Genomic DNA, 27281 nt, shown 5'->3' on the forward strand with positions numbered 1-27281 from the left:
CTGGGAGATTCTAAGAAATCTCCAAATAAACAATTTACAAAAGTCACTGGGAAAAACTATTTATGTTTTGTTTTTAAGTTGCTGTATGTGGTAACTCTGAAATTACTTATTTATTCAGCTCCATATGAGAGGATTGAACATGCCACACATTTACACTATATAGTTTTCCTTCTGTTTTTAGAAACAATAGTGAAATACAGTTTAGCCAAAAATACTCAATCCTGACTGATTTCTCCTAGGTCCGTACAGTGTTCAAGGTCACAGGGTCAAAGTCTATCAGCCAGAGGGAGAAGAAAGTTGGCTCTGTGGTGTTGTAAGCCATCAAGACTCCATCACCCGTCTTATGGAGGTATCTGTAACTGAGGTGAGGCTTTGTGTTATTTTGTCTGAGGTCCACCCATCCCCTTAAAGAGGGTGATGCAGAGAAAGGGAGCACTTCATTGCATGTATGAAGACTTGGGTTTCATCTCTGGCTTTATCATTTAATGATTATATGACCTTGAGAAAAGTTGTTCAACTTTCTTAACCTTAGAGTTCTCATCTGTAAATTATTATTTTTTATTTATTTTTAAAAATTTTTATTAATACTGTTTTGTTAATGGAGGAACTGAGAATTGAAAGCAGCACTTTGTGCATGCTAAGCATGCACTCTACCACTGAGCTATACCCACCACCTCCCTCATCTGTAAATTAGAGGTAGCCACTCCCTGACCTGACAGCATCTGTTTTGGAAACTGAGATAATGTATTTGAAAGTGCTTTGAAATCTATAAAACAGTTTACAAATGTGAAGTGGAATTATTATATAGTTATATTCATAAAGGCTAGTGTTTAAAAATCTATAATCAATTAGCTTTTGCTTCTGTAATACTAATGCCACTCTGACTTAGATGCTGAAAAAAATGAATTGTTTCTAATGAAATAAATAGGAAAGCATAGCATCTAGAGCTACCTGGTGAATTGTCTAGGAAGAACAAGAGTGTTTTGAGGCAAACAACTATGTATTTATGATATCTTGAATTGGTTTCAGACTAGCCCTTAGCAGTCACATGTAAGCATAAATGATTTTAGTTATTTCTTTCTTGAATTTTTTAATTATTCAATTATTCAATTAATTTCAATTTTAAAACTTCAAATGAGGCACATATATGTAAAACAGAGGTTGAAACCCCTAACTTCCCCTCGGCAAATATTACTTCCCCAGTGGTAACCACCATTAACAGCTTGGTGTATATTCTATATGCTTCCAAGTATCTTCTGTGTGTTTGTATAATATTTATATATTGTCTATTTTTGTGATAACTATATAAATCACAGTTTATTTACAAATGAGATCATACAATAATATAATTCTATAATTTACCTTTTTAAATTTTAAATTGTCAACCTCTTTGTAAATATATGTAGAAATCTGCCTCATCCTTTTAAAATAGATGGATACTATTTACTGAATGGATGTATTATAACTAATTTAATCTGAAATTGATGGACATTTAAATTATTGTCAGTATTTTCACTAATACAAATAATGCTGCAGTAAGTTTCTTTGAGCATATATCATTTTACAGTTTCACATTGTTTATTGGAATTAATTCCTAAGTATGTAACTACTGGGTCAGAGGATACATACATTAAATCTGACAATGTCCGTCAAATTGGCCCCTCCCAAAAGCTTTTATTTTTTTATTGTAGAGTGGTGCTTTTAATGATTATTAGTTCTGAAAGTTTTTGTTTTTCTTTATGAATTACAGAGTAAGAAGATTTTAGAGATGCAGAATTTGAAATCAGCATCCCTATAAGAGACACTTGAGAATTGAACTCAATTATTTTATCCATTTGTTTTAACAAGTATTTTGAGGGCTTACCATATTTTATACCTTGTTTCAGTTGTTGTTATCCTGGCAGTGAATGAAATAGTAGCCACCCCTGCTCTCATGGAGCTTTCATTCTAGTAGGGGAATAGAAACAAATAGAGATAATTACATTTATTAGAAAAATACATAATTATTTATGAACAAGGCATTAAATCTCCCCCCCCTTTTTTTTTTATATTTCCTCCTATCTCTTATCCTGCTCCTACCATAGAGTGGTGAGATCAAGTCCGTAGATCCCAGACTGATCCATGTGATGCTGATGGATAATTCAACGCCTCAGAACGAGGTATAGTTATGGACTGAGTCCAGAGCAGGCTCATGAGCTTGCATTATCTTCTTATATACATTCCTTATATGTGTGTTATCCATGGATACCCTTTGGGTTTCAGCTCTGGCCACTGTACATTTTTTGCTTTCCACGATCTTATCTAGTTAAGGGAGTATAATCTCAAGAAAGAGACCTAGTCTTTGACCCTTTTCATCATGGCAATGCTGCCTAGCTGTTTTAAAATCCATGGCCTAACTATTTCTTCTTACATCTTTTTGGGACAGGTATATTTGAAAGATACAGTAGACAGTTAAAAGTGTAATAAGCAGTAGTAATATTTATGACATACCCAATAATAAGTGAAGGAGAAGCTACATCCTCTTTTTCTTTCCATTAGGTGGTAGTGAGCTCCAAGGAAATCTGAAATTCCATATCCCAAGAAGAATCATATCAAACTGGTGCCAAGTTCAGTGCTCAGCACACAGTGGATTACTCCATAATTACTGTGAACCAGGCCAACTTTTGGTTCATTCAGAATCATCATAAGCCATAAAAAGATACATTATAAATCAGTGCCTGAATCAGTCAATGAATCCTGTATGTTTCCTTCAGTAGGACGTTGACTAAGACAGCCATCTGTCCATATATTTCACATAGTCTCTTAGCACCTGTGTAATATTTCTCTCTTGGCTGCTCCTGCTAAGTGTATAGTTCTTCAGAAGAATTATCCAGTCATTTTTGATTTGATAAAACAAGATTAGGGTAGGAAAAGAAGAATCAGGGCTAAATTTAATAGCTCTTTAATTCAAACTATATTATCACAATAATATAAGTCTCTTGACTATTTATATGGCTGAATAACACTTTTTACTATTATGGCGCATTGCTTCTGTTTTATTTCCTTCCTCATTTCATTCATTCATTAAGCATCTATTATATGCCAGGTACCGTTCAGCTGGACAGATACAGCTGAGAGTATTAGTCTCCATGTCCTAGGCTGTCTACTCACATGTGAATACCTTACCATAAGTAGGACATATGTATAACTTGTTGCTCACGAAGATTGCTGTGAGCTAGGCTCTGCAAGTTGGCTGGATGAGTTAGAGGTGAGATATATGGTTTACAGCAATAGATGTTGATTCTTCCCTTTTCAGCTTTGCCTTGATGTGACTTTCTTTCTTATCTAGCGGAGTACAATTGACAATTCTGCCAAGTTTTACAGTAACCCTTCTTAGAGATCCATGATTATCTCATCTCATTGAATGAGTGAACAAGAAAAAAAAGAGATTTCACTGATCGTTCTTCTATAGTTCATAACACTGAAAACCAGGTGATGATAGAGGTTGAAGAAAGGATTGAAAGGTTTTAGAAGGATCAAATGAAAGCAATTCTTAGCAAAGACAGTTCTTGAATGAAAGATTTAGAAACTTAGATTAATATTACCAAGAGTATGGGAGAAACAGAAATAAATCTTGAGCTTTGGTTAAGAGTTACAGAAGGAAATTAATGGAGAAAAGATAGAAATGAAGGCAGAAAAAAAAAGAGAGGAAAAGAAAGAAACTAGAATTGGCAAGAAGAAATGTAGAATTTGAAGAAGTTTCTGTTGTAACTGCTGTATAATGATTACAACAAAGATACAGATCTACACCAAGAACCTATAAATATTCAAGTGCAGTGAAAGTACTAATCAAGTTGGTAAATATTAATGGCCAAATAACAGTGTGTCACTAGCTTACTGCCATCCTAACCCATGTTATCTGAATAAAACTATATGAAAGTTACGTAAATGAAGCTGAAAAGGAAACTTGCTTCATGCTGGGATACAAATCTAAGAATGGTCCATATATAAGTTGCTGGAGAGAATGTTAGCTGTATCCAAAGCCCCCGTCCTCTTGTCCTTCTCTGGGAAAGAAATTTTATTCAGAGATAGGAATTGCCCCTTTTAGTCATGTGTCTTTTAAGGTTGTCTGACCTCTCAAATAAGGTACAAATGAGATTTCATGAGATAGGCTGAAATTACTGGAAGGGCTAAAAAGATTTGCTTTTGTTTGGTCTTTGGTAGCCTGCCGTTTTTGCTTTCCTCTGTCTAATGCTTTGAAATAAGGTCTGGAGATTGTGTCTTTATAGTGTCCAGAGAGCAATTCAAATTTGTCCTGTTGGGCTGACTTTTCCTTGGATCACAGACTTATAAATGTTGATTTTCCTATTGTTAAGTTGTCACCAGTTTTTAATGACTTCTGGATATAGGAGACTTTATATGTCAGTATTTGAAATGCCAATTTTTGTCAAACAAGGAGATAAATATAAATTAAAACATTTTTTTTTTCATCAAGGGGCAAATGAGTTCCCAGCCTAGCTTTAGCAGTCTATTTTGTAAAAGAAATTCCACAAATGTTTAAAATCCTGAAAAAAGTCCATTTGAGGAAGTAGTGCATTTTATATACGGGAAGGTTTGCCAAGTGAGTTAACCTCTAGTAACCGTTATCTTGCATATGTGTGTTTGTAAACTGAATCATAGGAAGATTGGAGCTTTTTAACAAAGGGGATGTTTTAGAGCTGGCATTGGAATTTGGCAATCTATACCTGCTTTGATTGTCTGCTTCTAGAGATGGGAAAGAGCTAATGGTTTATGGTTTTCACAGGGTGGAAGGTCCCTTGTAATAAATCTTTTTTGAATTTTGTTTTGTAGGGGGGTACGTTAAAAGCAGTAAAATCTTCCAAAGGAAAGAAGAAGAGAGAGAGCATAGAGGGGAAAGATGGCCGGAGGAGGAAAAGTGCTTCGGACTCTGGGTGTGACTCTGCATCAAAGAAATTAAAAGGAGACAGGGGTGAAGTAGACAGTAATGGGAGCGATGGAGGCGAGGCAAGCCGAGGGCCCTGGAAAGGAGGGAATGCCAGTGGAGAGCCAGGGCTGGATCAGAGAGCCAAGCAGCCACCGACTACATTTGTCCCCCAGATTAACCGCAACATTCGCTTTGCCACTTACACCAAAGAAAACGGCAGGACTCTGGTGGTGCAGGATGAGCCTGTAGGTGGGGACACACCTGTACCTTTCACTCCATATTCTACAGCCACAGGTCAGACACCTTTGGCCCCAGAGGTGGGTGGAACCGAAAACAAAGAGGCAGGAAAGACACTGGAACAAGTTGGCCAGGGCATGGTGGCTTCAGCAGCTGTGGTCACTACCGCCAGCTCCACCCCAACCACGGTGAGGATCTCAGACACTGGCCTTGCAGCAGGGACTGGGCCGGAAAAACAGAAAGGCAGCTGGTCGCAGGCCCCAGGAGAGGTGAGTTGTTTCAGGGGCAGATCTGCAAGATTTGGGTTCACCCTTTCACCCTACTTTGTTTCTTAACACATTAAAAAGCATTTCAAATGCCATAGGAAAGGAGTATTTCTAGGATGTGCTTAAATTGTATTATGAATAGTCCTTTACTGCTCATTGGGCAAATGTGTATATTTTAATAACTTTATCAGCTCTTAAAAGTCACCTGAACAATTGGGCTAATCGAAAATTTACTATACAACCCAATTTAATGAGTTGTTAAAATAAATCTGGTGGGGAATCTTTTTAATTCAGTTATCTATTTAATTCACATAGTGGTTGAGCCTCCACCAGGCCAGTGAGAGGCAAGGTTAATGAATTACAGTGTTGGTAACAGTGAACGCTATAATTAAGGCTATGTGAAAGCTACTATTACCAACCCCTATTTTCAGTTCATCATTTTCTATGACATTTTCCTTTGAGGCTGGGCTTCTTTCCATAATTTGATATGACCATGAAATTTTTTTCCCCCTAACTTAATCTTTTAAAGCCTTACCTGGAAAAATTGATGGAATTAATCACAGTAGTATCCAGTCTATGTTCTTTATCTGATAATGCATGTATTGTTGCTAAAATGGAACTTTTGTTAAATACAAGTTTACATCAAGTTGGCTGCCCACTCAAATATGAAGCAGTATAAAATCAGTTCTTATAGTTTTTTGACTTTTATCTTGATCACCAAAGTGTGATTTATGATGCTAGTCGTATTTTTTCAAAGTAGCTCTTAACTCAAGCTGGAATATGAAATACAAATAAAATACCAAATGATGTTTTAAATTATTTATAGGAAACTACTGTGTGCTAAGTACTGTATATTGTAAATAAAGAATTGAAAATCCCAGTTTGAAGGAGCTCACGTCCTAAAATGGAATCATTTTAAGTATAACAGTGCTGGATAAAACATGGCATACACATTTCATCTGACTTCTTCCATTCTCTAGAAAATGCAGTTTATTAATCTCTAGTGTGCAGGGATGGGAAAGGAGGCGAAAGAGGAGAAGGCTTGTAAATGCAAATTTCACGCTCTTCATGGTTTGTTCTCTGTTAGTTTACCAGCATTCCCAAGTGAACCAGGTCTTCACTATGTGTAAGTCATTATATTGCCCCAATCAGTTAAAATCAAATCCATGTCAAAGGCAATGTGGTTTGTAAATGGGGATTATAAAATAGACCAAATATTACATACTGTAAGAAGAGATTCCCCCTAAATGCTGTTGTTCTTGGAGTAGCAAATCTAAATAGATGAAATGTGGATTCAAAGGGCATTTTTCCAAATGGGTTTGAAAAGTTTAGTTACTTTGCTAATGTGTCAGCCTTGATATTCTCTTGGAATATGATTGAAAAGTACAGAAATGGATGTTTCCATTATGATGTCAAACCTGAAATAGGGACAGATTCTCCAGGAAACCCTTACCCTAAATATTAGGTTGAAATCAGTTTGTCATCACTTTTTTATAAGGAAAGGATTTGGAATTTTATTGTTTGAAGGAAAATGAAAGAACATCCAAATTATTTTTCATTCATGTGCGTATTTATTTTTAAAGAGTAACTTTAGTAGTGAAACCTGAGATCCTTATGCTCATTCTTTGCAGTCGTACAGGTGTCAAGGCTCCTGGCCAAATCCTGCCAGTGAAACAACAGCAGAACCTCAGTGCTATAGCTGTCTGTTCTCTTTTTTATTTGAAGGAGGTTTAAGTCAATGGTTGCTGGTTAGTGGGAAGGAAAGGAAGAAAGAATAATGAACTAAGTTTTTGTCTGTTAAATGCCCTGAAGCAGTCTCTGGAGCAAATGTCAGCTGGAGACTAGCCATAGGTGGCCTGCCTGGTTCTTCTGCCTCTTTGCCACCCTCTAAGAAAGTCATAAATGTAGATTCCTCTTGCATATTTAAAGAATACCTTAAAGTCACTATGAACTCATCTACAAAACAGAAACGGATTCACAGATGTAGTAAACAATCTTATGATTAATGGGGAAAGGAGGTGGGAAGGGATAAATTTGGGAGTTTGAGATTTACAAATGTTAGCCACTATATATAAAAACAGATTTTAAAAAATAGTTTCTTTTGTATAGCACAGGGAACTATGCTCACTATCTTGTAATAACCTTTAATGGAAAAAAATATGAAAACGAACATATGTATGTATATGCAAGACTGGGACATTATACTGTACACCAGGAATTGACACACTGTAATTGACTGTAGTTCAATAAAAAATTTTTTTGAATTTTTTAAATTAAAAAAATAAAAGAACAAAAATTTTAAAAAGAGCTGCCTACGATTGATAACAACAACAACAAAAAAATAGATTTTCTAAAAAAGTTTCTGCTGTATAGCACAGGGAACTATGTTCAATATCTTGTAATAACCTTTAATGAAAAAAATATGAAAATGAATATGTGTATGTATATGCATGACTGGGACATTGTGCTGTACACCAGAAATGGACACATTGTAACTGATGGTACTTCAGTAATAAATAAATAAATACATACATACATACATACATACATACATACATACATACATACATACATAAAATGCCTTAGATAAACTGAAACTCCCTTCCCCCCCTTTTTTTAACAATAGCCCTTTCATTTATTTGGCATAAATTTTTTTAAATTGTAAAGTAACGCATAACATAAAATTTACCATTTTAAACATTTGAAGTTACAGTACCTTGGCATTTATACTATATATCCACAGTGTTGTGCAACCATCACCACTATCTAGTTACAGAAATTTTCATCACCCCGAAAAGAAACTCCATATCCATCTTAAGCAGTCTTGGCATAATTTTTATTTCCAATATTTTAAAGTGGTTGTAAGTATCACATAAGGGCTTGTACCTACCTATGGATGTTTCTCTGTATACGTATAGGGGTATGTGATATACCACATGAAAGTGATCCTACCCTTCTTTACATACACATCCTTTATTCAAATGCAGAAGTTAACATTTTTAAGGTTAAAAGAAGAAAGTGTTTTTTCATTCTCCAATTTGTTATGCTGAATGCTTTTGTTTGGTGGGTATATCAGTATCTACTCTTTTGCACTTTGGAGACTTGTTAGATTCCTAATGATAAGAAAAGAGTTCAGTAACCAGTGTACCTTGTTTAACTTAGCACCTTTAGGTCTAACTTTAATTGAAACAGATAACTTTTAGGTTGATTTGGACCTATAAGTAGATGGCCAAATTCCGAAAGGGTCCAACTTGGCGAGTTTCAGACTGATAAAGAAAATACTTTTCCTTAATGTACAGTAGGCTTGTCTTGGAGTTGAAGTCACTTCTGTAAGATGGACAATTTGCAGTGGCTTAAATAAATCAAAACTTAATCCATAGCCCCTCAAATCACTGAGGTAGATTTGTAACTAGTGATACTTCACTATTTCAAAGTAAAAGCTAATGTCTGTTCGGGAACCCTTTTCTGCAGATTCTGGCAAAGTCTTCATTTCTAAATAGATACTTAGAAGCCTACACAGCCTCCTAGTGCTCTCACAACCAATTGGCTAACAACCAAGGGAGTGGTAATATGTCATTCATCCTGCCATCTCTAGCTCATCTTGCTAAAGATTCCCTCTGTTTGGTCTGTTTTCTTCCCTCATGCATGAAATAATAGTTAAAAGAGCAGTTTTCCTTGAATTATAGGAGAGAAAAGTTGATTGACCCATAAGAAATGTTGGCCTAGGTCCAAGAAGGATGTCATAAGGTTGTCAGGAGAAGCTAGCATCACTAACTCAGACTATCTTCTTTTCAGAATTCAAGAAATTCTGTTCTGGCCTCTTCTGGATTTGGAGCATCTCTCCTGAGTTCATCACAAACTTTGACTTTTGGAAGTGGAAGGAGCCAGTCCAATGGAGTTCTAGTCACAGAGAACAAACCTTTGGGCTTCTCTTTTGGCTGTAGCTCTGCACCAGAGTCTCAGAAAGACTCTGATCTCTCAAAAAACTTGTTTTTTCAATGCATGTCCCAAACTTTACCCACCAGTAACTACTTCACTACCGTTTCAGAGGGTTTGGCTGATGATTCCTCCAGTCGAGACTCATTCAAACAAAGCCTTGAGAGCCTATGTAAAGGAAGATCTGCTCTTGGAGCAGACGCTAAATCAGGCTCTAAGGTTGGCAGCTCTGTGGACCGGAAAGTGCCTGCAGAGTCCATGCCCACCCTCACGCCAGCCTTCCCACGGAGCCTCCTAAATGCCCGCACCCCAGACAGTCATGAAAATCTATTTTTACAGCCCCCTAAACTGTCCCGAGAAGAGCCTTCTAACCCTTTCTTGGCATTTGTGGAGAAAGTTGAACATAGTCCTTTCAGCAGCTTTGCATCTCAGGCATCAGGTAGCGCTTCCTCTGCTACCACTGTCACCTCCAAGGCAGCACCCAGCTGGCCCGAGTCTCACTCCTCTACAGATTCGGCATGTTTAGCAAAGAAGAAAACCCTCTTTATCACAACTGACTCCTCCAAACTGGTGTCTGGTGTTCTGGGCTCAGCTCTTACCACTGGGGGACCGAGCCTCTCTGCCATGGGAAATGGCCGCTCCAGTTCACCCACCAGCGGCCTCACCCAGCCCATTGAGATGCCTACTCTCTCCTCCAGCCCCACAGAGGAGAGGCCAACTGTGGGGCCTGGGCAGCAGGACAATCCTCTCCTCAAAACCTTTAGTAACGTCTTTGGCAGGCACTCAGGCAGCTTTCTGTCCTCCCCAGCAGATTTTTCACAGGAGAACAAAGCCCCTTTTGAAGCTGTGAAAAGGTTCTCACTGGATGAGCGAAGCTTGGCTTGCAGACAGGACTCGGACTCCAGTACCAATAGTGACCTGTCAGATTTGAGCGACTCGGAGGAGCAGCTGCAAGCCAAGACTGGCCTGAAGGGGATTCCAGAGCACCTGATGGGGAAGCTGGGCCCCAATGGGGAGCGCAGTGCTGAGCTGTTGCTGGGCAAAGGCAAAGGAAAGCAGGCCCCCAAGGGCCGGCCTCGGACTGCCCCCCTGAAAGGTGATCCTGCTGGGGTTATACATGGGCTTGACTCTGGCACTAGCCTTTCATGCCTGTTGTGCTCTTGGACAGTAGAGGCCCTCTCTTTGATGGAAAGTTCTATAATCTCATAGAATTCCATAGCTAAAAGGGCCCAGTAGTGGTCTCTTATCAGACCCAGTTTGGGACAGGATTGATCTAAACCAGCACTATAAGAGGGGCCTCTCTCCTGTATAAAGATAATCCCAGAAAGGAAGATCCTTGATCTTCCTTGATAGTCCATTATTTTCAGTCATGAACTCTTTCTTTATGTATTTCTCTTCCGTTTGGCCCTTCCTCTTTAATTTACTTTACGGGGGTTACTCACTACTAGTCTTCATTCTCACATAGAAGCCTTTCATAGACTTGATGAAGCAAAGAGAACCACCCCTCATATATATATCTCACATATGTAAGGTTTTTACATCTCTTCCAAAAGTCATTAAGTCCTGTGGTGTGAGGTTATTGTCCCAAGTTGTATAAGGGCAAGTGTCTAAGAATCTGATGGTAAAAGTCACTATTCTTGTTAGGATTTGGTATCCCATTGGAGCCCCCAGAGGGGCTGGTGGCAAGTGGCTACCTTCTGCCATTTTGGGGTTTTCTTACCCATGCCCAGAGTTGTTTTGTTATCATGTGGGTACTTACCACAAATCCTCCATGGTCCTTAGCTCCTAGTTGAAGCCGATTTGTTCCCTCTACTCCCTTTCTGTCAAGGATGGACCTGGTGGGCACATGCCCATACAGTGCAAGGAAAAGTGACTTAGGTCAGGATAAGTATCTGTCTGCAAGAGGATTATGCTATTGAGTTTCATTTATACCTTTCATAACCAACCATTTCTCTCCCTCCCTTGCATACAGTTGGCCAGTCAGTGCTGAAAGACGTGAGCAAAGTGAAGAAGCTGAAGCAGTCCGGAGAGCCCTTCCTGCAGGATGGGTCTTGCATCAATGTAGCCCCTCACCTGCACAAGTGTCGTGAGTGTCGCCTGGAGCGGTATCGGAAGTTTAAAGAACAGGAGCAAGATGATTCCACTGTAGCCTGCCGCTTCTTTCACTTCCGGAGGTAACCAAACTCCTCTCTTTTTCTCCTTTCCAGTTTTATTAGTGATGTCTAATTCCCGCTCTTCCTCTGAATCAGTAAACATCTCTCACCATCTTTTCCTTATTTTCCTGAACTCCACTGCTCTCAAGAGTCTGTGCTAAGACTCTGCCATGAGTATCTACTTAGTTGTTTGGATTGTGAAATGATATGTGACTTTGTCCTTAGAGAATTGAGATTGAGCAGTCTCAACTACTACCCCCGAGCTGCACTGAGTTATTCCTAACTTGGGTTCCATTTGAAACCAGCGATGTGAGCAGAAGGACACCACTCTCTATTATGGGTGTACCCGACCACTTACTCCTCTTCAGTGCTAGAGTAACTTGAGTCCCCTAGAGAGAAGGGGAAGTAAGATTAGGAGATAATGTGAAGTGACTTTGAAATAGAGATAAGTGGTGAAAATCCTAGAAATATCCTTTGCTTTTTAACAAACAGCAGCTGTTTAGTTACTTTTATTCTGCTTGATCAGCTTAGAAAAGGAATTTCTTCTAAACAATCTTTCAAGAGTTTTTAATTTTTTAAATAAAGAAATCCAAGTGGTTTATCCATGTAGTGTGGATTCACTTATTCAGCAGATGTTTATTGAGCTCTCAGTGTGTGCCAGCCATTGTTGTGAGCATTGAGGATTAAGCAGTACACAAAGCCATCAAATTCTAGCCCTTAGGAGGTTTGTTGGGGATGCAGATAGTAAATAAGAAAAAAAAAGTCAATATATGGCACTAAGAGAAAGATAAAGAAGAGAAAGAGAATTGAAGTGTGGGGAGGCTAGAGAGACTATAGTTTAAATAGAATGATTTGAGAAAGTGAGATTTGAGTAAGGAACTGAAGGAGTTAAGGGAGTGAGCCATGCATTTTTCTGGGAGACAAGTATTCCAGACAGAGGATACAGCAAGAGCAACTGTTCTGAGTCTGGAATGTGTTCATGGAGCTAGGGTGGGTAAAAGAGACTAAGCAAATGGAGAGGAAAAGAATTGTGTTCAAAGAGTTAATGGTAGGTCAAGAGTTTAAAGGGCTACTCTTAAGAGCCTTGACATTTATGCTGAATAAGCAAGCAGTCACTGGCAGTTTTGAGCTGATGAGTGACACTGGTAAGTGTTCTAAGGATCACTGTGATTACCTTCTTGAGATTAGATTATATTGAAGCAAAAGCAAGGAGAGATTAGTAGACTGTTGGCATTATCCAGGTGAGAAATTATGGTGGCTTTAGTATAGGGAGGTATTGATAGAGGTGATGAGAAGTGGTTGAAGGGTGAATTTTGAAGTTAGGGTTACTTGATTTTCTGATGGATTAGATGAGAGGTATGAAAGAAAAGGAATCAAAGATGATTCTATGGCTTCTGGCCTAAAACCTGAGAGAATGGAATTGCCATTTACTGGTAAGGAGATTTCTCAGGGAAATGCAGGTTTGGGGAGGAAAAAAATGGGGAATTTTAATATAGGCGTGTAAAATTAGAGATGCCTATTATATTTCCTAATAGAGATGTTGAAAGGGCAGCTCTAGAATTGAAGGAAGAAGTCCAGGCTGGTGATAAAAATGTAGATGTCACTAGTTATTTAAAGCTCTGAGTCTAATTAAGATCACTTGAGGAGTCAGAGTCTAGGTAAAGAAGAGAAGTGGCCCAAGAACTGAGTTCGGAAGCTCTCCAGCATTTAGAGATGGGAAAGATGAGGAGTAACTAGTAAAGGAGGCTGAGAAAGAGTACCCAGTGAGGTATCCTGGAAGACAACTGAAGGAAGTGTTCCCAGCAAGGAATAATGAACTGTAGCAAATGCTGCAGTTGGATTGAGTCAGATAAGGACTGAAAATGACCACTGGATTTCACTAGGGGGAGTGGCCTTGTCAGAAACAGTTTTGGTAGATTGGTGGAGGAAAGCCTGATTGATGTGGATTAAGAGAAAATAAAATGGAAAAGAACTGGTGACTGAAAGTACAGACAACTCTTAAGAAACTTTTCTTCTTAAACACAGATACATGGAGGTAGGTGTGGGTGGGATTAAGAGGATTTTTGAGACAGCAAGTTGAACCACTGGGAATAATTTGGAAGAGAGGAAAATAGATGAGGTAGAAGAGAAAACTAGTGGAGAGATGCCTGTGCAAGAGGATAGGATGTGGAGCATAGGTGGAGAGATTGGTCTTCACTAGGACCTAGTTCATTCATAGTAGCAGAAAATAAGATGGAGTACAGTTGCAGGAAGGCGTGGTAGTGTGGTGGTGGGAGCTGGTTGGAATTCTCTTCTGGCTCCTTGGGGAATTTGTTCAGTGGAATACCTAGCAAGGTCCTCATGGGGAAAATAATTGGAGGTTTGAAAAGAAAGGAGAAGATATTAAATAGGCATCTAGGAGAGGAAGCACACCAGGAAACTGTTGTGACTGCCAGGCAATATCAAGGGTTCACCTGACATAAATAGATATGAACTTCAAGTGTGACACTAAGCACAGCTCTGTATTTTTCCTCTGGTCATGTTCAGTGGTGTGGGTGCTGGTGTCGAACAAGTGGTTGGATAAACTGATAGGCATTTCTGCGGATAGCTTTTTAGAGAACCCAGACCTACTAGTTGTTAACAAGCCTTCCTGTTGGTGCAGACAGTGCATACTGTGTTGGTCAAATATGGCAAAAATTCTTAACCTGATTCCTGTTAAGTGTCTGTTAATTTCTTTTAGGTCCTAGGATTTTAAGTGTGTGTTGGTTTGCATGGCTACTGTTGTTTACCATGTATTTGACTGTGTACCTTCCTGTCTCAGGTTGATCTTCACTCGAAAGGGGGTACTCCGTGTGGAGGGGTTTCTAAGTCCCCAGCAAAGTGACCCTGATGCCATGAACCTGTGGATTCCCTCTTCCTCCTTAGCAGAAGGAATAGACCTAGAAACCTCAAAATACATTCTGGCCAATGTTGGGGACCAGTTCTGCCAGCTTGTGATGTCGGAGAAGGAGGCCATGATGATGGTGGAGCCACACCGTAAGGCACCCTCTTACTCATCTTCTAGGCAACTCTAGTTGGAAACTCATTTTCTTTTGCTTAAAGGGAGGTGTGGAAGGAGTGGCAGATGGCATTTTCTATGGATAAATTAAGACTGATAAGACTTCTTTTTGTAGCAAACTAAGTGGCTGAAGCCATACCTATATCCAGCCGTCCTCATTCTTTTAGTCTTTGGCAGTTGACAGACTAAAAATTCCTTCCTTGATTGCCTTTCATTTTTGTAGTATAGTTGTCATAATTTATATTTTGATCCCTATTTGGGTTTGATTTACAGAATATTTTCAGTTTGCTTTGAACTAATTTTTATTAGTAAGCTGTACTTTATGATTTGTGAATAGATGAAGTGCTACTGATTGCCGTGTTTCACACCTAGCACCCACGATATTTAGACATTTTTGATATTTTCATGTTTGTGAGATATTGTACGCTATTTCTAGACCAAGGAATATTATACTATGAAATTATGCCCTGTATTTTAAGAATCTTCTTATTCCAAACTCCCCCAAATTGAAAATTTTATGGTATCTTCAGTGACAGCATGTGGCATTCATGCTCATAGTCACTTGTTCAGAAATATTAGAAATTCCCTGTATTTTGTATCTCTTAAAATTACAGAAAAACAAACCTCATGAATCTTTGAGTTTTATTGCTGGACAAAATGCTTAAGTAAGAATCAGTGGATCTGGGATCTTTTGCTATTATTCAGGATGGCCAGTGCCAACATATTCCTCTTCCTTTTTCCACCAGAGAAAGTGGCATGGAAGCGAGCAGTGCGTGGTGTACGGGAGATGTGTGATGTATGTGAAACAACTCTGTTCAACATCCATTGGGTTTGTCGCAAATGTGGATTTGGGGTCTGCCTTGACTGTTACAGGCTCAGGAAAAGCCGACCACGCAGTGGTGAGCAAATATTGTCCTGTGTATTTCTGAAGGTAAACTCTCAGTGGAGGTGTGGGACTTGGAAATTGAAGCAAAAATGGGTTTGTGCCCCTTCTTTAGCTATTGAGCTTTATTTATATTTTGTCATATATTCCAATACTCCAGCCTAACTGGGAAGACTAAAACAAGCCACGAAGGATTATTCTTCATCTTGTCTTGTTTTGTTTTTTTGCTAACATACTTAGTGAGATGTAATTCATATGCCGTGAAATTCACCCCTTTAAAGTGTACAGTTTAAAGGTTTTTAGTATATTCTCAAGATTACATAGTCATCATCACTATGTAATTTCATTTTCATTACTACAAAAACAAACCTCACTCCCCATTCCTGCCTTTCCTTAGGCTTTGGTAACCACTAATCTACTTACTGTCTCTGTAGATTTGCCTATTCTGTATGTGTTGTGTAAATGGAATCATATGATATTTGGCCTTCTGTGACTGGCCTTTTTCACTTAGCATACTATTTTAAAGTTTCATCCATGTTATAACACATAATTCATTCCTTTGTATTGCCAAATAATATTCCATTGTATGGATATACTACATTTTTTTTTTATCCATTCATCAGTTGATGGACATTTGGGTTGTTTCTACTTTGGGCCATTATGAATAGTACCACTAGGAACATTTGTGTACAAGTTTTTGTGTGAACATATGTTTTCAGTTTTTTGAGGATATACCTAGTAGTAGAATTGATGGGGCATGTGGCAGTTCTGTGTTTAACCCTTTCAGGCACCATCAAACTGTATTCCAAAGTGGCTGCACCATTTTATAATCCCACCAGTGATGTATGAGGATTCCACTTTTTCTACATCCTTGCCAGCGCTTGTTATTATCTGTCTTTTTGATTATAGTCATCAAACTGGCTATTGAAGTAGTATGGCGTTGTGTGGTTTTGATTTGCATTTCCAAGATGACTAATGATGTTGAGCATCTTTTCATGTGCTTATTGGCCATATGTTTACCTTCTTTGGAGAAATGTCTATTCAAATCCTTTGCTTCACTTTGTTCTTACTGTATTATATTACATGCCAAGATTCCTCCTTGAGCCTTGACTTCCTCATTCTTCCCTCTTCTGAGATACAGTGTAACCATTGTAATATAATGATTTAGAGCTTAGGCTACTGGGATCTGAATCCTACTTCCATATCTTATTATACCATCTGTGGTAACTTGGGCTAGTTTCTTAAGCCCTCAGACCCTCAGTTTCATTGTCTATAAAGCAAAGATAATGTGAGTACTTCTGTCACAACATTGTTGTGGGATTAAATGAGATATATGTAAAATGGTTAGCACAGGGCCTGACATCCACTAGGTACTACATGTTATGTAGTTATTAGATCTTCCATTTTTGCCTGTGAAAGATGAGCTTTTATGCAAATTGCCCTCCTGCCATAAACAACTAGAAAACCAGACAAAGTATGTGAAACCACAGTTTCAGATATTGGATAACAGGTAGCATGAGTCTGTGAACCCTAAGAAATGGAAAGAAACAAGGTGAATCGTACCATTGTCCCAGTTTACTCCCTGGAGGCAGTTTCTAGTTTTTAGCACAAGGAAAGACAACTAACATAGAGTTTGGCTGTTTCACTGAGTTTAGGCAGAGATCAGAATCTAAGAAGAGTGAGGCAATGTACTGAAGAAGTCAGAGCTGCACAGAGAGAACACCAGAGATCTGCAGAGAAATCACCTGTTTTTTGATTATGTATAGATCTGCACATGCATGAGACAAAGTTGTCCTCAAGGCAATCAACTGAATGGTATACTGAACTCACAGCTTCTATTCCCATCAGCCACAGTGGAGAAACACTGGGTAGAATCCAAAAGAGTCACACCTTTAGTAGTGAGACTAATGTAGTCCCAGAATAAAGGCTGCTCTGGAACCACCATAAAGAGTGTAAAGCAAGCTCAGAAGGATCAAACTGATCTACAAGTTGCTTAGTTATACACCAGACTAAAACCAAACACTCTTTAGCATGTTGATCACCACATCCACAAATATGGGGGATGATTGTGCTTCCTCAGGGGCACCTGATCCACAATCAGCAATCAATGTGTTAAAAGACTACAAGAAAATCCAGTGCTCTGAAACATCAAAATTACAAAGCTCTGCATTCAATGAAGAATGATAAGGTATACAAAAGCAGAATAATATGACCAGTAATCTGGGGGGAAAAACCAACCCAACTGATAGAAAAATCCAGAAATGACAGAGGTGATGGAACTATTATAAAAGGACCTTAAAACAGCTATTATAAATCTTTTAAATATGCTTGAGGACACAAAGGAAATGACGAGGAGAAAAATAGATATTTTTATTCTAAAAGACCCAAATGAAGCTTCTAAAGATGAAAAATATCTCCCCCACAAAATTATACTAGGTGGGATTAGTAGTGGATTAGACACTGCAGAAGAAACAGTGAACTTGAAGACAGCAATAGAAACTATCCAGAACTAAGCCCAGAGAGAAGAAAGAAAGTTGAAGAGTGCCTTGTTGAGCTATAGGATGTATTGGGCAGTCTAACAAACATATAATTGGAATTCCAGAAAGAGAAAGGGCAGGAGGGCAGACACAGAAAAAAATTTGAACAAATAAATCCAAAAAACTTCCAAATTTGATGAAAAAAAACTATTAAACCACAAACCCAACAATAATCTGCAAAGAGAAGAAACATTAAGAAAACCACACCAAAATGCATCATAATCAACTTACTGAAAAACAGTGATAAAAAGAAAATCTGAAAAGCACCAAAGGAAAAAAGGTACATTATGTACAAAATAACAGAGATAAGAGTGATCAGAAAACCTATATACCAGAGACAGTGGAACAGCATCTTGAAGTGCTGAAAATAAACCCATTAACCTAGAAATCAACCTAGTGAAAATATCTCTCAAGAGTGAACTAGTTTTTCAGACCAAGAAAAGCTGATAGAATTCATCACCAGCAGATACACGCTATAAAGTTAAAGGCAGTTATTCAGGCAGAAGAAAATATGCTACGGAAATTTGGATTTACACAAAGAAGTGAAGAACATTCTACATGGTAAATATGTGGATACATATAAAGGACAATTTTTTGTTATTTTTTACATTTTTAAAAATTTTTATACAATTTTTAAGGTTACTTTCCATTTACAGTTATTACAAAATTTGGCTGTATTTTCCATGTTGTACAGTACATCCTTGACCCTATCTTATACCCAATGGTTTGTACCTCTGACTCCCCAGCCACTATATTTCACCCCCCCACCCACTGGTAACCACTGTTCTCTGTATTTGTGAGTCTGCTTCTTTTCTGTTATATTCACTCATTTGTGCTGGTATTGTTTGTTTCTTGAGTGGGGCGTAACTAGATTTCTTCATTGATTTCAGCTTGGAGGAGGAGGAGGTACCAGGGATTGAACCCGGGACCTCTGGGGTATTGAGCATGCGCTCTACGTGTTGAGCTATACCTTTCCCCCTATATTCACTAATTTGTTATATTTTTTAGATTCCATGCGGTGATATCATACAGTGTTTGTCTTTCTCTGTCTGACTAATTTCACTTAACATAATGCCCTCCAACTCCATTCATGTTGCTGCACATGGCAAAATTTTGTCCTTTTTTTATGGCTGAGTAGAATTCCATTGTATATATATGCCACATCTTCTTTAGTCATTCATCTATTGATGGACACTTAGGTTGCTTCCATATCTTGGCAGTTGTAAAAATGCTGCTATGAACACTGGGGTGCATCTATCTTTTCAAATTAGTGTTTTTGGTTTTTTCAGATGTATACTCAAGAGTGGAGTTGCGAGGTCATACAGTTCTATTTTTAGTGTTTTGAGAAACCTACATGCTATTCTCTTCAGTGGCTGCACCAATTTACATTTCCACAAACAGTGTATGAGAGTTCCCTTTTCTCCACATCCTTGCCAACATTTGTTATTTCATTTTTCTCTTATTTTTAATCTTTTGAAAAGGTAATTGTTTAAAGCAAAAGTAGTGATGATGTATTACGGGGTTTATAATGTATGTAAAACTAAAATTTGTACTAATGGCACAAAGGAAAGGAGGGGGAAATGAAAATATTTTGTTAAGGATCTTAGACTATTTGTGAAGTGGTATAGTATTTGAAGATAGACTGTGATAAGTTAAAGATACTACTAACCCTAGAGCAAACACTGAAAAATTAAGAGAAATAGCTAATAAGCCAAAAGTGGAAATGAAATCATATTATTAAAAATATTCAGCTAATTCAAAAGAATGAGGAAAAATGAAACCAAAAAAATAAAATGGTACAAATAAACAGATACACAGTATATCTTGTATTCAAATTTCTTGTGGTGGGTAGCACAAGTACCAAAAAAGAAGTCTAAAAAGATTCTTTTGGGGGGGGCGATAAAGAAAAGTTAAAAAACACTAAACTAGGTATATAGATAGAAACATCTTACATAATGTGAAAGATTGAACTTTTCCACTTGAAATAAGGAGTAGAGGAAGAAGGTCGCCTCTTCACAACTTCTTTTAAACATTGAACTGAAGTTATTAGGCAGCATGAAGAAATAAAAGACAAGGAAGAGCATTTATTTTTTTAAAGGCATATAGATTGGAAAGAGTAGTTTTATTCTCAGATGACTTAATCATTTATGTAGAAAATCCCAAGAAATTGACAGTAAAGCTACCAAAACTAGTAAATAAGTTTAGCAAGATTGCAGGACACAAAGTCAACATAACAGAATTCAGTTCTATTTTGCTGTCAGTGAACAATTAGGGAAAAATTTAGCCAATATGTAAAAGACATATATTCTGAAGACTATAGCATATTGCTAAGAGAAATTAAAGACCAAATAAATAAATGGAGATATGTACCATATTCATGGATAGAAGACTGAATATTAAGATGTCAGTTCTTCCAAATTGATCTGCAGTTAAATGCAATTACAATCCGAATCCCAATAGGCCTTTTTATAGAAATTGACAAGCTGTTTCTAAAATTTATATGAAATACAAAAGACCTAGCTTAACCAAAACAATTTTGAAAAAGAATGAAGCTGGAGGATTTATACTACTTCATTTTAAGACTTTCTATAAAGCTACAGTAATCAAGACACTATGGACAGAATGGATCCTAGAAGTAAACCCACTCATAAACAGTTAACTGATTAGTTGACAAAAGTGCCAAGATAAGATAATTAAATGGGGAAATATAGTCCTTTCAGCAAATGGTACTGGAATTATTGTATATCCATATTCAAATAAATCAAATGAACTTCTGTTTTTATTCATATTATAAACAAGTAACTCTAGTAAATCATAGACCTAAACATAAAAATTAAAACTCTAACCCTCTAGAAAAAAATTAGAAGATCTTTGTGTCCTTGGGTTAGATAAATATTTCTTAGATAAGACACAAAAAGCAAAAGAAATCAGATTTGAAAACTGCTTTTCAGAAGATATTAGGTAAATGAAAAGACAAGCCACAGACTGGGAGAAAGATTTGCTGATCACATATTTGCTGAAGGACTTACATCCATAATAAACACCTCTTAAACTCAATAACAAGACAGATGACCAAGTTTTTAAATAGGCAAAATATTTGAACAGGTACTTCATTAAAGAAGGTAGGTCAATGGAAAATAAACAGATGGGAGAAAACTGTCATTACTCACGACTATCCTCACAACCACTGTCCTCACTAGGATAGCTAAAATTTTTAAAACTGACAGTACCAAGTGTTGTCAAGGGCATGGAGCAACTAAAACTTATTAATCATTGCTGGTAGGAATGCAGATTGGTACCATCACTTTGGAAAACAGTATGGCCATTTCTTATAAATGTAAACATAAACTTACCATATAACCCACCATCCCATTTCTAGGTATTTACAAAAGAAATGAAAACATGTCCACACAAAGGCTTGTACTTGAACGTTTGTAGCAGCTTTATCATAATAGGCAATAATTGGACAGACTTATAGACACAGAATACAAACTTGTGGTTGCCAGAGGGGAGGTGGGTGGGAAGGGACAGACTGGGAGTTCAAAATTTGTAGATACTGACAGGCATATGTAGAACAGATAAACAAGATTATACTGTATAGCACAGGGAAATATATGCAATATCTTGTGGTAGCTCACAGTAAAAAAGAATATGACAACGAATATATATATGTTCATATATAACTGAAAAATTGTGCTCTACACTGGAAATTGACACAATGTTGTAAACTGACTATAACTCAATAAAAAAAAAAGTTTAAAAAAATAGCCAATAATTGGAAATAGTCCAACCATTCACTACCTGATGAATGGGTGAACAAAATGTGGTACATCTATAATATGGAATAGCTCTCAGCCATAAAAAGGAATGAATTACTGATAATGCAATAATATGGATAAATCTCAAAATCATTATGCTAAATCAGAAAAGCCCACACAAGTGACATACTATAATGCTTCCAATTATATGAAATTCTAGAAAACGCAGTACTTAAGTATTAGAAAGTTTATCATTGGTGGCCAGGGTTTGAAGAAAAGATATTGACTGCAAAGGGCTGAAGGGAACTTCAGGTGGGGGGTGGAAATGTTCAATGTCATGATTGTGATAATGTTCTACAACTCCATTTGTCGAAATTCACTGAAGTGTACACTTTTAAATTGTTGGATTAATTTTATGTGAATTATACCTCAGTGAAGCAGCATTTTTAAGTGTTAGCTGTTATCTTCTTTGACCCATGAGAAAATTGGCCTTTAGAGTCTGAAACTATGACTCAGTGAGGATACATCTCTTGTGACCCTTATAAAATAAGTGAAGTCATTTCATTCCTGTTTTAGAGACAGAAGAGATGGGTGATGAAGAAGTTTTCTCCTGGTTGAAGTGTGCAAAGGGGCAGTCCCATGAACCAGAGAATCTTATGCCCACACAGATCATCCCTGGCACAGGTAAGGGAATTACTTTTTTTAGATTTGTTCGGGTGGTATGTTTTTAATTGAGCTATAATTTACCATAAAATTTGGTGAAATGGTTTATCTCAGCCTGACTTTTTTTAAGCCTCACCAGATTTCTCTGAGAATTTGAATCTTTAGAAATGTTAGATTGTATGCAGCTAGTGCACACACTTTGCCTCACCTTTCTAGTGGAAGAGGTTGGTTGCTTTTCAGATGTCATTTTACATTCCTATAGTTGGCAGAATAGAAAAAGCCAGTCCCCTCACTTCTAGAAAGACCTTTGGTTTTAGGCTTGTAAAAATCCAGCTAAAGCTAATCAAACCTCTTGAATCCATGAAGAAGGCAGCTTAACAGTAGGAATGAATGGTCATGTGGTAGCTTACTTTAGTGATTCCTCCAGAAAGTCTGTTTCCAGCTTCATACTTCCATTAACATACACACATTGAAGTTGGTGAATCTACTGCCCATATTCTCCTCCACTTTGGGGAGGTACCCCCTGGATCCTTTATACCCCAGTGCTTTCAAGCAGAAGAGCTCCCTGAGTGCAGTGGTTAGATGCCTGCTCCCTGCTGATCTAAGCACTAGTTAAATGTTTGTGTGAAGTTTATATTGGTCTATTTTTTTTGAGGTATAACTTACAATAATGTACATGAATCTCAAGTATACAATTCAAAATATTGACATATGCTGAACTATTAAGGAATCTACCCCTACAGTTTCGGCTGGAGGACACCTTGTTAATGTTTACTAGAGGAGGGAGAGAATGTAGCTTAGTGGTTACAAGTGCACAGAACTTTAGTGCTAGATATACCTTGGTTAAAGTCTTAGTACTTTCATTTACCAACTTTATGTACTTAAGCAAATAACCTCACTCCTCTGAGCTTCAGTTTCATTGTCAAAAATTGAGGGTAAAATCGGCTACTTTGTTGAAATGTGGTAAGGCTTGAGGGAGATCATATAAAGAAGGTCTTTAGCACAATACCTGGCACATTCAAGCAATCTAAGGTTAACTGTTATTATTATCTTTTTTCAGCTCTTTACAATATTGGAGATATGGTACATGCTGCCCGGGGCAAATGGGGAATAAAAGCAAACTGCCCTTGTATTAGCCGGCAGAACAAATCTGTGTTGAGACCTGCTGTCACTAACGGGATGTCACAGGTAAAGTAGTGTGTACAGGTACAAATGAGAGAATCTTAAGTTCTTAGGACTAGGAAATGTCCCATTTTCATCTCCACTGTCCCAGGCTGCTGTAGGACTCCTACAGATTTAGGGGATAGGAAATCCTGTCTAGAGAAAGCCCCAGACGTTATTCAGGGGCTTTAAATTCCCTGACTGGAATGACTTTCTCTTCATTCGTCCTCAAAACCAATTCTGGCTTGGCTGATAAATAGCACAGAGTATTTGCATTATGTCAAGATTTATACCTCAGAATCCTTGAGTAGGTGAAGAGTATAGAAAAGGTCACAAGGAATATAGTCCTGTCTGTGTGCATGGTCCCTGCCATGTCGTATTAGGTACTGAGGACAAAAATGTGACTATTGGTCTGCTGATCTGGAATATTTCTACCCTGAAAGCAATCCAGAGCCTCCAGAGAGAGGCAGTGGTTTTTCTCTTGCTCTGTCAGAGTTGGAGGTCATTCCGGTTTGATGGCAACTATTTTGAGTAAGAGGCTATTTTAAGAAAATAAAAACCACACACACTGCTTACATTTAGATGGCTTTCCAGGAATGCCACTAACACATGATCAATAACATATACAAGAAATAATGCTGAACAGGGAAGTATATTTAATGTCTTGTAGTAACTTATGGCGAAAAAGAAAATGAAAACGAATATACGTATTTATAGGTATGACTGAAATGTTATGCTGTACACCAGAAATTGACACATTGTAACTGCCTATACTTCAATTTAAAAAAAAAAAATGAATTAATGCTGAGAGATATCAAGATATATTTTCAGTAGAGTTGACATATTAGAGCAAACCATCTAGAAAATTCAATAATAGAATAATAAACATTTTATTGAGCATTTTTGTATGTCAGACCCTGTGCTGAGCTCTTTGCATATACTATCTCATTTAATCCTCAGAACAGCTCTGTGTGTATGTGGTCAAGTTATAATCACCAATTTGCCATTGCAGAAACTGAGCCTCAGGCATGCTAAACAAAAACCCTGTTTTATTTTCAAGTCTTGTTCACTGCTCTTTCCAGAGAAACTAGCATAGTTTCTGTCACGTTGTAGGACTCAGTAAATATGTTAAATGAATGAATGAATGAGATAGCAGTTTACGGGACAGTTTCAAATTGTTTTCCCAGACCTCTTTAGTGTCAGCAGCCATTACTATTTGCATTATGTTTTTTTCTGCACAAGGACAGCACTTTAATCATGTTGGCTTTCTGTGCTTTAGCTTCCTAGCATAAACCCTAGTGCCTCTTCTGGAAGTGAAACCACCTTCTCAGGTGGAGGAGGAACTGCATCAGTAACACCACCAGAGACCGACCATGTTCCCAAAGCCAACAGCACTGACATCAGATCTGATGAGCCTCTGAAAGCAGACAGTTCAACGTCAAATAGCAATAGTGAGCTAAAAGCCATCAGGCCCCCTTGCCCTGACACAGCCCCACCCTCCTCTGCCCTGCACTGGTTGGCGGATTTAGCAACTCAGAAGGCTAAGGAAGAAACAAAAGGTGAGATTAACACAAGCCTCTTCCCTGCCTGTGGGTGGAACACTTGAGTTATTCTGGGATTCTTCAGACTCACACATTACCATCCACATTTATGAAACATACTACTTGCTTTCTCTGGCTGACCACGTAAAATGAGGGAATCTCTTTCAACTTCTTTCTAGAAGTGGAGCTTTTTTAAAAAAGGCACATAGGTGCCTGGGCTCTACCCCAGACCTCTTTAGTCAGAATTGATTTTTAACAAGCCTCCCAGATGGTTCTGTAACTCAGCCAGGATTAAGGGCTAGATTTGTTTTTCAATGGGCACAAGAATCACCTGGGGGATTGTTAAAAATGCAGATTCCTGTGCCCTCCCCCCACCCCAGAAATATTAAATGAGAGAATCTCTTAGAGTAAGACCAAGAATCTCCATTTTTAACAAGCACTCCAGGTGATTCCAATACAAGTATACTGGAGACCCACTTGAAGAAACACTCTCTTAGAAAGTGAGGGAGACGAAAGATGGATGGGAACAAAAGGAAGTTTGAAATCCAGATCTGGAAAAAAAGGAAGAAGTAGGAGAGCTTCTCCTTGGCCATGAGACCTGCCATAGTCATAGCTCGTCAGGCTTGGCCCAGACAAACCGTACGTAGTTTTGGGGGGCAGGGGAGGGGAGAGTCTTTCCTCCTTCCCACTTGGCTTATTTTTAGGAGTCAGTTGCCTGCTAGGTATTTATTCCTTTTTGTGCCTAATGCTGTTCCCGGTTATGTTCTTACAGAAGCAGGGTCCCTGAGGTCGGTGCTCAGTAAAGAGTCTCATTCACCCTTTGGGCTGGACTCATTCAACTCTACTGCAAAGGTCTCTCCGTTGACTCCAAAGCTTTTTAACAGTCTGTTACTGGGTCCCACTGCCTCCAACAACAAAACCGAAGGCTCTAGCCTTCGAGACCTCCTTCACTCCGGGCCCGGAAAGCTTCCTCAAACCCCCTTGGACACAGGCATACCCTTCCCCCCGGTCTTCTCTACATCCTCAGCAGTAAGTGTCCTCTCTACAACTCTAGCCTTTGCTGCTTTTCCATGAAGGAACCATCAGAGATCTGGTAACTGGGTTAGAGAGTATGTGGGTGATTTGTGTTCTCTACATTAATCTGTCCAGCTGACGAGATCTTTCTTTATATTAAATTTTGGAAATGTTTGAGATCGTTTTAAGTAGCAAACCTTTTGTGCCATGTTAGGAAGTCAGTAGAAATTGAGATGTTGAAATTTTTTAGTCATCAGCAGAAATTTATCTTCTTGACAGTAACAGACATTAAAAAATTTTTTCTTGTAACCAGAGCAGTACATTCATATTCTCTTGGATATCTAAAAGATGCCTCAAACGTAATACATCTGAGACCACACTCCTGATCTGCCCGTTATCCTGCTCCTCCTTTAGTTTGCCTCTCAATCAGTGGCAACCAGTTCCTCGGCCAAAAGTCTTGGAGTCATTTGGGACTCCCTTTTCTCACATCTTCATATCTAATCTGTTAGCAGATCCTTTCAGTTTGATCTTCAAAATGTATTTAGAGTCCACTCATTTCTCATCACCTCCACTGCCTTCTCTCTGGTCTGAATTAACATCCTCTCTTGCCTGAATTTTTGCAGTAAACTCCTTACAGATTAGATCCTCTTTATTTCTTCCCTTTCTACTCTATAGTCTAGTTTCAACACAGCAGCTAGAGTCACCCTTTTTAAGATATAAGTCAGATCATGTCACCTCTGCCTGAAATCCTTCAAGGGCTTCCTATTTCATAATATAAGCAGAGTCCTTTCAGTGGGCTATAAGGTTCTAGCCCTAACTTCCCCTCACTTCCCTGGCCTTAACTACCACTCTCCCACTTGTCCCCTCTGTTCTGGCCATATCCACCTTCTTGCTGTTCTTTGAATATGGCCAGGCACTCTCCCTCTACAGAACCTTTGCACTTGTCCTTTCCTCCACCTACAACTCTCTTTCCCATGCCACCACATGGCTTCATCATCAGCTTCTTTTCTTCCCTCCTGAAATGTCGCCACTTCAGTAAGCCTTCTTAGATCACCCTTTTTAAAAGTCCATATCATTCCCATCTTCCACTCACATCTGCTTCCTCTGCACTTATTTTTTCCATGGCAGTAATTACCATCTGACTTTCTATATATTTTGTTTATTGTCTGTT

The 27281-nt window shown here is 38.2% G+C and overlaps 1 protein-coding gene across 3 annotated transcripts in view; it reads left to right on the plus strand.

The window, feature by feature from the left end:
* Positions 1–27281, plus strand: part of KDM3B (lysine demethylase 3B) — a 59473-nt gene that overhangs the window by 22205 nt on the left and 9987 nt on the right. Inside the window, exons 5-15 of one of the 3 annotated variants that reach the window (XM_074360738.1) lie at positions 240–364; positions 2085–2159; positions 4831–5430; positions 9223–10459; positions 11336–11537; positions 14317–14531; positions 15300–15452; positions 22308–22415; positions 23455–23582; positions 24835–25114; positions 25869–26125. In XM_074360738.1, coding sequence (XP_074216839.1) covers positions 240–364; positions 2085–2159; positions 4831–5430; positions 9223–10459; positions 11336–11537; positions 14317–14531; positions 15300–15452; positions 22308–22415; positions 23455–23582; positions 24835–25114; positions 25869–26125 — 3380 coding nt within the window. The remainder of the gene's footprint in view (positions 1–239; positions 365–2084; positions 2160–4830; positions 5431–9222; positions 10460–11335; positions 11538–14316; positions 14532–15299; positions 15453–22307; positions 22416–23454; positions 23583–24834; positions 25115–25868; positions 26126–27281) is intronic. The other 2 variants (XM_074360739.1, XM_074360740.1) reach the window with 2 other exon arrangements.

This window comes from Camelus bactrianus, chromosome 3 (assembly GCF_048773025.1).
Source record: "Camelus bactrianus isolate YW-2024 breed Bactrian camel chromosome 3, ASM4877302v1, whole genome shotgun sequence".
NCBI lineage: Eukaryota > Metazoa > Chordata > Mammalia > Artiodactyla > Camelidae > Camelus > Camelus bactrianus.